Source organism: Aquarana catesbeiana, linkage group LG04 (assembly GCF_042186555.1).
Source record: "Aquarana catesbeiana isolate 2022-GZ linkage group LG04, ASM4218655v1, whole genome shotgun sequence".
NCBI lineage: Eukaryota > Metazoa > Chordata > Amphibia > Anura > Ranidae > Aquarana > Aquarana catesbeiana.
In genome coordinates this window covers 12838214-12851329 of record NC_133327.1, presented here as the reverse complement: position 1 = coordinate 12851329, position 13116 = coordinate 12838214, and the positions used below count along the sequence as shown (strand labels likewise).

At 46.5% G+C, this 13116-nt stretch overlaps 1 protein-coding gene across 1 annotated transcript in view; it reads right to left on the bottom strand.

Annotated features, from left to right (window-relative positions):
* The window catches only part of INTS9 (integrator complex subunit 9), a 90877-nt gene that overhangs the window by 54266 nt on the left and 23495 nt on the right, over positions 1 to 13116 (bottom strand). The window contains 4 exon segments of the mRNA XM_073624838.1: positions 2221 to 2360; positions 10467 to 10529; positions 11564 to 11578; positions 11580 to 11625. Coding sequence (XP_073480939.1) covers positions 2221 to 2360; positions 10467 to 10529; positions 11564 to 11578; positions 11580 to 11625 — 264 coding nt within the window.

Genomic DNA, 13116 nt, shown 5'->3' with positions numbered 1-13116 from the left:
ACTGCGATATTGCGGCTGATAAATTGGACACTAACTGACACTTTTTGGGGACCAGTGACACTAATACAGCGATCAGTGCTAAAAATATGAATATGAACTGCTGTAAGAGGAACGTGGATATATGAAAGAAGAGGTTGCAAGTACAATATCTATCCATTTCTGTGCATTCAGATCAGCATTGCAATCCCTATGTAGCACACAAGTAATGTGTCATTGCTAGCACTTCCAGGTATTTAATACTTCTCACACAGAGGTAAAAGTGCTTCCTTAGACAATGCCTTCATCTGCTTCTCTACCAATGAAAGACAGAGCCATCTTTGCTCAGGCATCATCCAGGTGTCACCATCTACTTCCTAGACTGGAGATGCCGCAGCTCAGCATGCATTCCCGCACAATCTGGCTGTGCCGGATGGACTGACTTCTGTCTGCGTGTGCGGGATGATGTCACCAACAGCACCGGCCAATCAAGATGCTGAAAACCCAGCACCCAGATGTAGCCCATAGAGAAGAGGACTGTGATGTAACCGCTGCATCGCTGAAAAGTAGAGATGAGCATTTTTGGGAGTTCAGTTCGCTTTAATAAGGGTTTAAAATTGAATACTTTTTTTTTTTTTTTTTTTATTCAATAAAAGAAGAAAGGTTTCTTTAGCGGGTGTCATGTGCAGATCAAAGGTCACACCACTGATCTACATATAAATGAAATAGTAAATACAATGGGACAATACAGTGTTACATTCTATTTATTCAATGGCACTTACAAACTATCTGCAAGTGTCATTGTACACAGGAACAACTCCATTTTGACAGCTTCCCCTGCTATGTGATTTAAAGCCACTGCTAGCTGTCAGTTTGACAGCCAGTAATTGCCAAGAACAACAGCGGGCAGACCAATGGCAGGGGAGCGGAGCTTGATGCAAACTTTTTGGAATTTATCTGTTAATACATGCTGTGTAATTTAAAGCCATTGCCAGCTGTCATTTTGACAGCCAGTAATTGCCAATAACAGCAGGCAGACCAATGGCAGGGGGAGAGGAGCTTGGTGCAAACTTTGTGGAATTTATCTGTTAATATATGCTGTGTAATTTAAAACCATTGCTAGCTGTCATTTTGACAGCCAGTAATTGCCAATAACAGCGGCAGGCGGACCAGTGGCAGGAGGCGAAGAGCTTGGTGTAAGAGATGGATCCTACAAACTTTGTTGAATGTATCTCTTAAGCTGGCCATACGTGCTTTGTGATTTAAAGACACTGCTGGCTGTCATTTTGACATCCAGTAATTGCAGATAACAGCGTTGGGCGGACCAGCAGGAGGAGGAGAGGATCTTGGTGCAAGAGATGCGTCCTAAAAACTGTTTTGAATGCATCTCCTAAGCTGGCCATATGTGGTGTGATTTAAAAGCCATTGCTGGCTGTCAATTTGACAGCCAGTAATTGCCAACAACAGCGGTGGGCGAACCAGCAGCAGGGGGAGAGGAGCTTGGTGTAAGCAATGCATTCTACAAACCTTGTTGTATGCACCTCTTATGCCGGCCATACATTGATCGAAATTTGGCTGGTTCAGCTTCAATCAATGTATGGGCAGGCCCGATTGGTTTTCTGTACAACCAGCCTGATGGATCTTCTTCACTCAATCAATGTATTCTGATGGCGGGGAAATGTCCCCCTCTATCAGAATACAAAGGCTCATCGAGGTGGATTCCCCCATCCACATCAAACGTGTGGATGCGGGAAATCGAGCGCTTTTTAAAAAAATTTTCGTTCAATCTGCTGGTCGAATAAAAAAAAAAAAAAAAAGACTAATGTATGGGCTACTTTATTTTTAAAATTCTCAAGTGGTTAGCAGACCAAAAGGCAGCAAATAGGAAAAGAACATTGTTAGGTTTTACATAAACTTTAAATGATTATGTGCCTGTTTATCTAACTGTGATAAGATTATAGGAGTGTAAAGCTGGACATATAAATGGTTCGTGTTTTTTTTTTTTAATTTTTCGTTCAGCCAATCGACTTGCTGATCCCTGCTGAAACGGACGAATATCCATCCATCTATGGCCAGCTTAAGTTACTCTGGGGGCAGGGACTGCTGTGAATGCTTCTATTTACCCTATAAAGAACATAACCAATAGTATAAAAAATAGAAGTATAAAAAAAAAAAATCAACAGATTTAAAAACAAAAACAAAAAAAGAGGCAATAGAAATAATTGTTCTCTCCTGAGGGTTTACCTGCCGATCTGTACAGTGGGCTCGGTGGCGTAGACGGTGCCGGTGAATCCCGTGTGCTCGGTGATGTATGGCAGTGCCATCATACAATGATAGTTAGAGATTAGGATCACATCTACAGTAGACAGATCTATGAGCTGCGTCTGAAAAGCAAAGAGCAGCATATTAAATGAGTCGGCATGTCTCAGACATCTCCCCCCCCCCCCCCCATGTCAGCCGCATCTCATCTTATCCCACCCAGACAGCTCCGAGCGGACATTTCTGCTGGAGAATATTTATTTTATATGATCGCACCAGCTGCACCTCTATACGCAACTAATAAAAGTCAACAAATTGCTTCAGTGCCTCCAGCTCTCCATTTTCCAGTCGGTAATGACGAAACGCTGCCATACACAAGTTGAAGAGCGCCTCCTTCTGAAATGTATCCCTCATTCTTAGGTGGAGTAGGGGGAAAGGAACTGAGACGTACTCGAAAAACACGCCTTCCAACGGCTGATCGAAATCCACTTTGGCATTTTAGTTGAATGGGTTGTCAAATATTTAGATGAATTATTCCTATTGGGAAAGATTGATTGAAGAGAGTGTATGGCCACCATTAGGTGGGGTTGTTGATTCGAGTGATTTTCTACTCTACCTAGGCTATATTGTCAAAAGTATTGGGATGCCTGTCTTTGCACGCACATGAACTTTAATGGCATCCCAGTCTTAGTCCGTAGGGTTCAATATTGAGTTGATCCACCCTTTGAAGCCTGAATGTGGTCAAAGACGTCAATTAGGATGAATCTACGACTTGTTAGCTATCAATCCAACCCAGGACATGCTTTAGAAAACATTTGTTGGTAAGAAGCCATGAGGTGAAAACTTGTTGGTCAGATAAACGATGTATAAAGCGAAAAACTTTTCGTCTCTTTCTTAGGAATCAAACACAAAGGAGAAATTCTGAAATCTGGAAGAGAAGGAGCTGGAAGCGGGTCAGATACGTTTCCTTCACTAACCTCCTTAGATCATTTTTAACAGCAATACTTGGTTGAAAAGATGGTCATTTAACCACTTGCCTAGCACAATACGTATATATACACTATATTACCAAAAGTATTGGGACACCTACCTTTACATGCACATGAACTTTAATGGCATCCCAGCCTTAGTCTGTAGGGTTCAGTATTGAGTTGGCCCACCCTTTACAGCTATAACAGCTTCAACTCTTCTGGGAGGGCTGACCACAAGGTTTAGGAGTGTGTCTATGGGAATGTTTGACCATTCTTCCAGAAGTGCAATTGTGAGGTCAGGCACTGATGTTGGAGAGAAGGCCTGGCTCGCAGTCTCCACTCTAATTCATTCCAAAGGTGTTCTATCGGGTTGAGGTCGGGACTCTGTGCAGGCCAGTCAAGTTCCTCCACCCCAAACTCGCTCATCCATGTCTTCATGGACCTTGCTTTGTGCACTGGTGCTCAGTCATGTTGGAACAGAAAGGGGCCATCCCCAAATAACCCCACACCATAATCCCCCCTCCATCAAATGATTGGGACCAGTGCTCAAAGAAAGGGCCATAAAGACATAGATGAGTGCGTTTGGGGTGGAGGAACTTGACTGGCCTGCACAGAGTCCTGACCTCAACCCTATAGAACACTTTTAAAATGAATTAGTGTACACTGAGGTCTGCAAGTGGTTTACCAGGGATATCAGCTGTGACCCCCACCCGTTATATTCAGCAGACGGCCGGCTTTCTCATGAGACCAGTCTGAGCGGCTTATGAGCCACTGGGCTGGTTTCTGAAGTGGCGGGAGGAGACCACCCCCGTTACTGCCAGTTCGCCTGAGAAAAAAAAATACACTCTTTGATTGACTTTATGGCCTTGGAGGACCGGAGTAACATCATGATGTCCCTTCCTGCGAAAAAAGCGAAAGATTAAAAAAATTTTTTTGCTTTTAAATGGAAGACCCTCCATACTAAAGGAGAGCCGGCAGGTGCCTACAGGGGCCAGCACAGAGGCGGGTGGAGACAAAGAGGTGCAGGCACCAGAAAAGAGTAGATGGGTGACAGTCAGCATGGATAGAGGGGGAAGTGCCAGGGAGGCCGATCCAGGGCTGAAGAATCCCAATAAGTACGATCCATTGAGTGACATTGGTGAAACCATTCAGGGACCAGCACTGCTGGACCTGAGGGACTCTCCTAGCTGCCAGGAGAAGAACTCCTCCAGTGAGAGTGGGGGGGGGGGGGGAGCGAAGGGAAAGAATAGACAGTTTCTGGTGGTAGGGGACTCAATTCTTAGAAGAACAGAGAGGGCAAATCTGTGACAAAGACCTGAAGCGCTGTCTACTGGGCGCTCGGGTTCGGCACATCACGGATCTGGTGGACAGATTACTGGGAGGGGCTGGGGAAGACCCGGCTGTCATGGTGCATGTTGGCACCAATGACAAAGTCAGAGGCAGATTGAGTGTCCCAAAGAACGATTTTAGGAACTTGGGAGCTAAATTGAGCTAAAAGGACCTCCAAGGTAGAATTCTCAGGAATACTACCGGTACATCGAGCCACACCAGAAAAGGAGATTAGGGAAGTAAACAAGTGGCTGAGGAGCTGTGTTATTGAGCCAGAACATGCAGAGGAGTTGGTGGAGTGGATAACAAAGCCGTCCTCATCCTTTGTCACCCAGGCTCAGAGTAGTTTGCGTCCCAACGCAACCGGCTCCTTTTTCACAGTCACTCCTTCTGTAGCCCCCACCATCATGCACGGAGGAGTCCCCAGAATTATTTGACCACAGTGTCGGGTACATGCTGCTGGAGGATGCGCAGCGATTTGAAGGCTCCGATGTTGGTTCCCAGGTTGAGGAAGGGAGTAATGTGAGCCTAGAGAGAAGGGGTGCCCAATAAGGACAAGAAACTGGCAGTCATGATCCCCCAGCTGCAGCATACTGCCAAGTTTTCTCCAGTGACGAGGAGGGAGGGGGTGATGAGGTCACTGACTCTACTTGGGTGCCTGATAGAAGGGAGGAGGAGGAGGAGGAGGAGGAAGAGGATGAGGAAGAGGCACAACTCCAACGAGGCAGCATATCTTCTAGGGGGCAGCCACCCCATTACATCACACCGCAGAGCTCCGCAGGTGCAGGTGCAGGGCGCTGCTGACTCCCCGCTGACTTTTAAAAGTTCCTTGGTATGGGCCTTTTTCGACACGTGTGCAGCAGATCGTACTGTTGCTGTTTGCAACCTATGTTTGTAGCAGATCAAGCGTGGCCAGAACAGCAGCCGCTTGGGCACCACATGCTTGACCAGACATATGACAAACCTGCCCTGCAGTTCGTTAGCAACAGCACTTGAAAGACCCACATCAAAGAAAAAAGGTGGACTTGCTCCTTGCTCCTCATCTAGGATCTCCAATCCCACTATACCTCCAGTCCTCTCTAAAACCTGCATTGAGAGGAATGAAGGTATAGCAATAGGTGTCCCAAGTACTTGCATCCAATCTGCTAGCAGCACACCACCATCTAATTTTAGCAGGCAAATTTCCCTACCCTAGTTGCTGAACCGTAAAAAGAAATTCGGCCTCAGACATCCACAAGCTTAGCGTCTAAATGCTAGCTTGGCCAAAATGCTAGCACTGCAACTGCTGCCTTTTCAGCTGGTAGACTCTGCCCCCTTTTGTGAATTTGTGGAATGTATTGTACCTCAGTGGCAGGTTCCAAAACGCCATTTCTTTTCACGGAAGGCCATTCCGGCTCTCTACCGGCATGTGGAAGGCAATGTTTTGGCCTCATTGGACAGGGCGGTCAGCAGTAAGGTGCATATTACCGTTGACTCATGGTCCAGCAGGTATGGACAGGGACATTACCTTTCCTTCACGGCGCACTGGGTAACTCTGCTGGCAGCTGGGAAGGATGCAGGACAGGGTTTAGTATTGTTGGAGCTTGTTCCACCACCACGCCTTCAAACTGTTAGTGGTGATTCTGCCACAGCCCTCTCCTCCACCCCCTCCTCCTCTTCTTCCTCTATTGCCTCGTCTGCAGATTTGTCCTCTGAACCAGCGGTGTTCTGTAAGCGTTCAAGGGGCTACGCAAGCAGTCAGGCAAAAAGATGCCATGCGGTGTTTGAGTTGGTGTGCTTGAGGGATAGGAGCCACACTGTGGCAGAGAATCTGTCAGCTCTGCAGGGGCAGGCTCAGAGGTGGTTAAAGCCACGCCAGCTTCAGCCAGGAATGGTTGTATGCATCAATGGCACCAACCTTCTCTCCGCCCTCCGACAGGGACACTTGACCCATGTTCCACGTTTGGCACACATCCTGAATTTGGTGGCGCAGCGGTTCTTGAGCAGGTACACAGGCTTACAGGATCTCCTGAGGCAGGCCAGAAAAGTCTGTGGTCATTTCCGCCGGTCATACAATGCCAGTGCTCAGCTGGCTGACATTCAAAAGGGAATGCAACCTGCCCACCTATCAACCTCATTTGTGACATGCAGAACTCAACGTTGGCAGTGCTGCAGCGGCTGCACACGCAGCAGAGGGCCATCAATGAGTACTTGTGCGAGAATGGCACCAGGACAGGGTCAGGGGAGCTTGGCTTCTTTTCGCCACGCCAGTGGCTACCGATCAAGGATGCATGCACTATCCTGTCACCATTTGAGGAGGCCACAAGGATGGTGAGCAGCGACAATGCATGCATCAGTGACACTGTCCCTCTAGTCTTCCTGTTGGAGCACACGCTTCATGGAATAATGGACAGGGCACTTGAGGCAGAACAGCGGGAGGAAGAGAGGGACTTCCTGACCTCTCAAGGCCCCCTCTATCCAGATAGCATTCCTGCGGGCCCGCAGGAGGAGGAGGAGTCCCCAGAAACCCAAGGAGTTGTACGTGGCTGGGAGGAGGTAGTTACGGATCATGTGATCCTTAGTGACCCAGAGGACTCAGAATCGAATGCCTCTGCAAACTTACGCTGCATGGCCTCCCTGATTCTGCAAAAGGAGCCTAGGATTCGTGGTATAAAGGAGAGGGATCATTACTGGCTGGCAACCCTTCTTGATCCACGTTACAAGGGTAAGGTTGCAGAACTTATCCTGCCTTCGCAGAGGGAGCAGAGGATGAAACATCTTCAGGAGGCCTTGAAGAAAGGTTTGTGCAATGCATTTCCAGACCCTGGGAGGTTACAATTTCCTGGTGCTGGACCATGCGTTGCTGAGGCTTCGTTCAGTCAGAGGAAGAGCGGTGGAGAAGGTGGCCCGGCTCACTGATGCCTTTAAACAATTTTTCAGTCCACAGAGCCATGGTCTGATCGGTTCAAGCAATCATCGTCAGCGTCTGCATTACATAGTGCAGGAATATCTAGGGGCAAGAGCAGACTTGGAGATCTTTCCAACAGAGCATCCACTGGGTTACTGGGTCTTGAGGATGGACCACTGGCCAGAACTTGCTCAATATGTTACTGGCCTGTCCCGCATCCAGCGTTCTTTCTGAACGCACATTCAGTGCTGCTGGAGGGTTTGTAACAGATCATAGAGTGCGCCTGTCCACAGACTCTGTTAATAGGCTCACATTTATAAAAATGAATCAGGCACCTGATGCTGATGTAACTGATTTAATTTTCTATGGATGTGGGATCCCTTGAAGACTGCCTATGCTGACTATCCTATTGCTTCTCAATCTTGATGATGCTAGCTTTGGTTTAGGGCACCACCACCACCAAAGGCCCAATTTTTCTGCCCCTATTTAACAGGGGCATGTAATTTCAAACATTGATATAGTATTTCACAGCAGGGCCCGTTCCTGCGCTCACCAAAAGTAACTGAGGGCTTCTCAGTTACTTTTGGTAACACCACCACCAAAGGCCCAATTTTTCTGCAGAGTATATAGGGCAGGCTGTATAGTATATATACTGCTGTTCAGAGTATATAGTGCCTGGGGGACCCCCACGCCATTTTTTTATGGATGCCTTGAGGAGCATCGCAAATAGGTTTGTGCGGTTTCCGAATCAACTTTACATCAAATTGGTGAAATATGAGAGTTTGAACAAACCCAGATCTTTTTCTTAGAATGCTTAATTTCTCTAGAATGAGAGAGCAAGGATCCCAAGACGATCAAAGCAGTGGTGGATTGGCCTGTCCCTAGGAACGTTAAGCAAATGCAATGATTTGCACAATTTACCAACTTTTACAGAAGATTCATAAGGAATTTCTCAAGTTATTCTCGAAGACACCGGAGCCGCTGCCCACAGCCTGCCCCCGCTACCTAAATGGGGTCCGCTGTGCTCAAGGTCACCGGAGCCACTGCCCGCTTTCGCCACCTAAAAGGGGTCCGCCGTGCTCGAGGACACCGGAGCCGCTGCCCGCCCCCACCACCTAGATGGGGTCTGCCCTGCTCGAGGACACCAGAGCCGCTGCCCGCAGCCCGCCACCCAGATAGCGTAAGTGCCGGATCGCCCCCCCCAATAAATAAATAAAAAAAAAAAAACAGCAGCCGCCACTGCTCTGACATATAACCCCTGACATAAAGGCGGCAATCGCGTGGTGCACACCAGCCCAGAAAACACACCTGCGCCATGTTTGCCAACGCAGTATATGGATAGTACGTTGGCGATGGGTTGCTTTAGTGCATCGTGGTTCCATTTAGTACAATACATCATGGCACACACATTACCGCATAGTGTATAGGTGAAGCTCGCCATACGGCGGATACAGACTATACATTGCCTCAGCACACGTGTGTTTTCACGCATTGAGGGAGTCTATTCATGGTTAGCGTCATAAGGACCCAGTCACACGTTTTCACAATAGTACATTACGGGAACATACACGTTATCATACATTTGGTTATTTGTGGTGCCATTTATTATCATTCGCAACCCAAAGCATCGAATAAATACGGCACATGCCCAATTTTTTTTAGCGTTTTCTGGTGAAGTGGCCCCTTCTTTTGCCTGAGCCGCCGTAACAAAAGGCATTTAAACCACCTCAATACCGGACGGTGTGATCCCCTTCCTGACCAGGACATTTTCAGAGGTGTTACACTTTGAATGACAATTACTCATGCAACAATGATTTTTACCTTCTTTTTTTTTTTACACCAAAAAAGTGACATAGCAGCTTTATTAACCACTTGTCAAGTGACAGCTGCAGCGCGATCCTCCAGTTCTGGGAGGGCGTCTATTGAATTTTGCAGATTTGTACAAATGTTTTTGCCAATCCTGGCACATTGCATATTTTTTTTTTTTTTTTTTTTAGTCAGAAATGTATTAAAATGTGACATTTCAATAAAGTCTATCTACATGATGGTGTTGAGACTGCTGCGCTGGACAAAAACTTTAATGTAAAAAATAAATAAATAAATACATAAATAAAACACTGAGGCTGGGTTCACACTTATGTGATTTGGATGCAGGTTTCCCCACATCCAATTCCCATGACAGGCGAGTGTGACCGGCTCTCAATGGAGACGGTTCACACAAGTCCGGGGCAGCCGGGGTCCGGATTGCAGAAGGGTCCTGTGCGTCTTTGGGTCCGGTTCAGGTGCGAATTCAGGCAAAAATTCAGGCCTCAATCAGTATACAGAAATGCACCGGACCCCGTGCTGTGAACCGCGGCCGCACACACACACTATATTACCAAAAGCAGAGTCGTTGGAACTGCTATGCCCGCCCCTCCCCCCCCCATTCACAGAAGCCTTTATATTATATGAACTCATTTACAAAATACACAGGCTTCTGTGAATGGGCAACAGAGAGGGGAGGGACAGGCATAGCTGCTCTGTGTGCTTCTCTCCTCTCACAGCCCTTCCCTTCCTTCTGTTTATTCACAGAAGCCTTTATATTATGTGAACTCATTCACAAAATAGAAGGGCTACTGGGAATGGGCAGCAGAGGGGAGGGGTGGGCAACGCTGCTCTGTGTGCTTCTCTCCTTTCACAGCCCCTCCCCTCTTTCTGCTCATTCACAGAAGCCTTTGTATTATGTGAACTGATTCACAAAATACAAAGTCTTCTGTGAATGGGCAGCAGAGGGGAGGGGTGGGCAACGCTGCTCTGTGTGCTTCTCTCCTTTCACAGCCCCTCCCCTCTTTCTGCCCATTCACAGAAGCCTTTGTATTATGTGAACTGATTCACAAAATACAAAGTCTTCTGTGAATGGGCAGCAGAGGGAAAGGGAATCTGGGAGTGCTAGGTTTTCCTAGGTGCTGAGTTTATTTCCTGCTCTTAATTTAGTTGCCACAAATTACTGCAAATTAAGTACAAGTTTGCTTGAAGTAGACTGACATTCTTTATCTAGGACTTACCTCTGGTAGGCAGAATTCTGGCACCGAGTCCACAAATACCCGGCCAGAACACTCCTTCAGCTCCTACAAAATAGAAACGTGTATCAGTAGGCCACAGCCACGTACGTTAACACAAATAGATATTACTGGTCGCCATCCCAAGATCTAAAATTACAGCATAAAACCTTCCAACAGTTTAAAACTTTAGACCTGGCCCTGCCCACCTGCCGCCATTTTTGCCTAGGGGAGAATGAGGTGTCCCGGCTGTCTCAACCTTCTTTGGCTTCCCAGGAAGTTGCAAGGGTAGGGACTCGCAGCGGCCGGCGGGCAGAGCTTCGGACGTCATCAGAGGCTGGCTGCCTGAACCCAGAAGAGGCCGTCAGCTCCTGATTACTAAGGAGGACCAAGATGGCAGCGTGTACCCGGGCTCCTGCACCTGATCAACAGACTGCAACAAGACAATGCTGGACAGGTATCTGAATCCAGAACAATGCTGCATAACAGGTAGCCAAAATGGTCATATATTGCAGCTTACCTAGATTTGGTGTCTGCATTTGTTTTATTTTTTAGGCTTTTTTTCCCCCCCTGGCTAGTAACACACCTCCTGTAATAGAGCGTCCCCACTCTGTATGAAGGAGCACAGGGGGCCCCTTTGGACAGCAGCATTGTCAGTCTTAGGGAGGAGAGTGGTAAATGTACAAGCAGATTTAGATACACTAACAAATTTCAGTTCACACTTTATAATCAGTTACAGCAAACCGTTCCCTCCCTCTTATCCCTCTTATCCCTGTAAACTGATACATTCTGCATGATAGCTTGTTCTTTTGAAAAAAAAAAAAAAAAAAAAAAAAAGACTTGCTGGCCTGGATCACCAGCAGAAAATAGGAGAAAGAAAGCCTAAAAAAAAGAAAACTATAGCAGCCATCACATCTAAGAATTGGTAAGCTGCAATATAATAAATGTAAAAAAAAAAAAAAAAAAAATCCAGAAGAGTGACTGATGTTCTTTGTTATGGTTGGTTTTTTAATATTTTTTTAAATTATTATTCAAAAAATAAATAAATAAAAAAACAGAAAAAAAAAAAACACAGAAAAAGAAAAAAAAAATTATATATATACCTTTTCCAGTTGGGTATTCCCCATCCTTTGACACCCATCCGGGCAGCTTAGCGAGGCGTGTGCTGCAAAACAGCAAAATGACAGATAAAGCATCATGTTTATGTTTAGGTTTATGTTTATTTTTGTCTTTATGTTTTCAAGGCTGATGTTTAATCTGGGGGGGGGGGCGGGGGCAGCTCAGGCTGAGAGGCTGCGTTTGCAAATGCGTGTGGACTAAACCCCTGTTTTTAAACGCATACTGTTAGACAGGTTAATTCGGTTTACTGCGAGCTGGTTGGTAAGTAGGCTTGGGTTTTTCCCTGGGCAATCCCCAGGCTTTGTTGTTACCCGTTTCAGCCTCCCAATGCCGCTTACCAGCTATAGATGAGGGCGGTGGCAAGTTTTTTCATTATCACGTTGGTGTTTGTATTGGTCCAGCAGCGCACCAACACCTTTGCAGCCATTGTGCTATTTTGGCTGGGTGTTTAGTGTGCTCCTGTACCTTTAAGAAGGGGTGGGCTCTCCTTCGTCCACCTGCCCTCATTTATCCATTAGAATGCCTGTGCCTCCACTGTGGGGACACTCATATTTTAGTGTTAGGGACCACAGATACCAGGGTGCCGTGACATGGCTCTGTGGCTTATGCATGCGTTTGCAAATGCGTGCGGACTAAACCCCTGTTTTTAACGCATACTGTTAGACACAATTCATACCAGAACTGAAGAAGCTCAATAAGAGCGAAACATGTTGAGTGGTATTTATTGAGTGGGCTTCATTGTAACGTCTTTGTTAAATTGGATACAGATATTGAGAGACTTTTTAACTTTCTTGTTAATATGTAATAAATTTAATAAAATAAAATTTTCTATGGATAGATTGTGCATGTTCGTTTACTCTAACTACCATTTATTCTAAGCACCTTAAAAGTCCCGGGGGTAATCCACCCCCACCTCCCTTCTTTTTTGTTTGTTCTTCCTGGTGCCAAGGTTGATTGTTCCTGCTCTCCTCATTCAAATACTGTTAGACAGGTTCATTTGGGTTTACTGCGAGCTGGATGGTCAGTAGGCTTGGAGTTTTTTTCCTGGGCATTCCCCAGGCTTTTGTTGTTACAAGTACCGGTCCAGGCATGTGGGCAGATTCCGACCATATGGTGGCGACAGCGGGCTTCAGCCCCGTCAGCTGAAAACGTGTCACAGGAGAATGAACTGTGATCTACAGGAGAAGTACAGCCAAACAAACTTTGACTGTACTTCTCCTTTAATAAAACCTTTCTGTTTTCATTCAATGTATTGTTGTAGTCCCAGGGATGTCATCACTGGGTCTCTGTACTTCTCTATGGAGAGAGAGAGAGAGAGAGAGAAGGAGAGAGAGAGAAGGAGAGAGGGGGAGAAGCAGAGAGAGAGAGGAGAAAGAGAGAGAGAGAGAAAGGAGAAAGAGAGAGAAAGGAGAAAGAGAGAGAGAAAGGAGAAGAGAGAGAGAAAGGAGAAAGAGAGAGAGAAAGGAGAAAGAGAGAGAGAGAGAAAGGAGAAAGAGAGAGACCAGAGAGAAAGAGACCAGAGAGAGAGAGAGAGAGA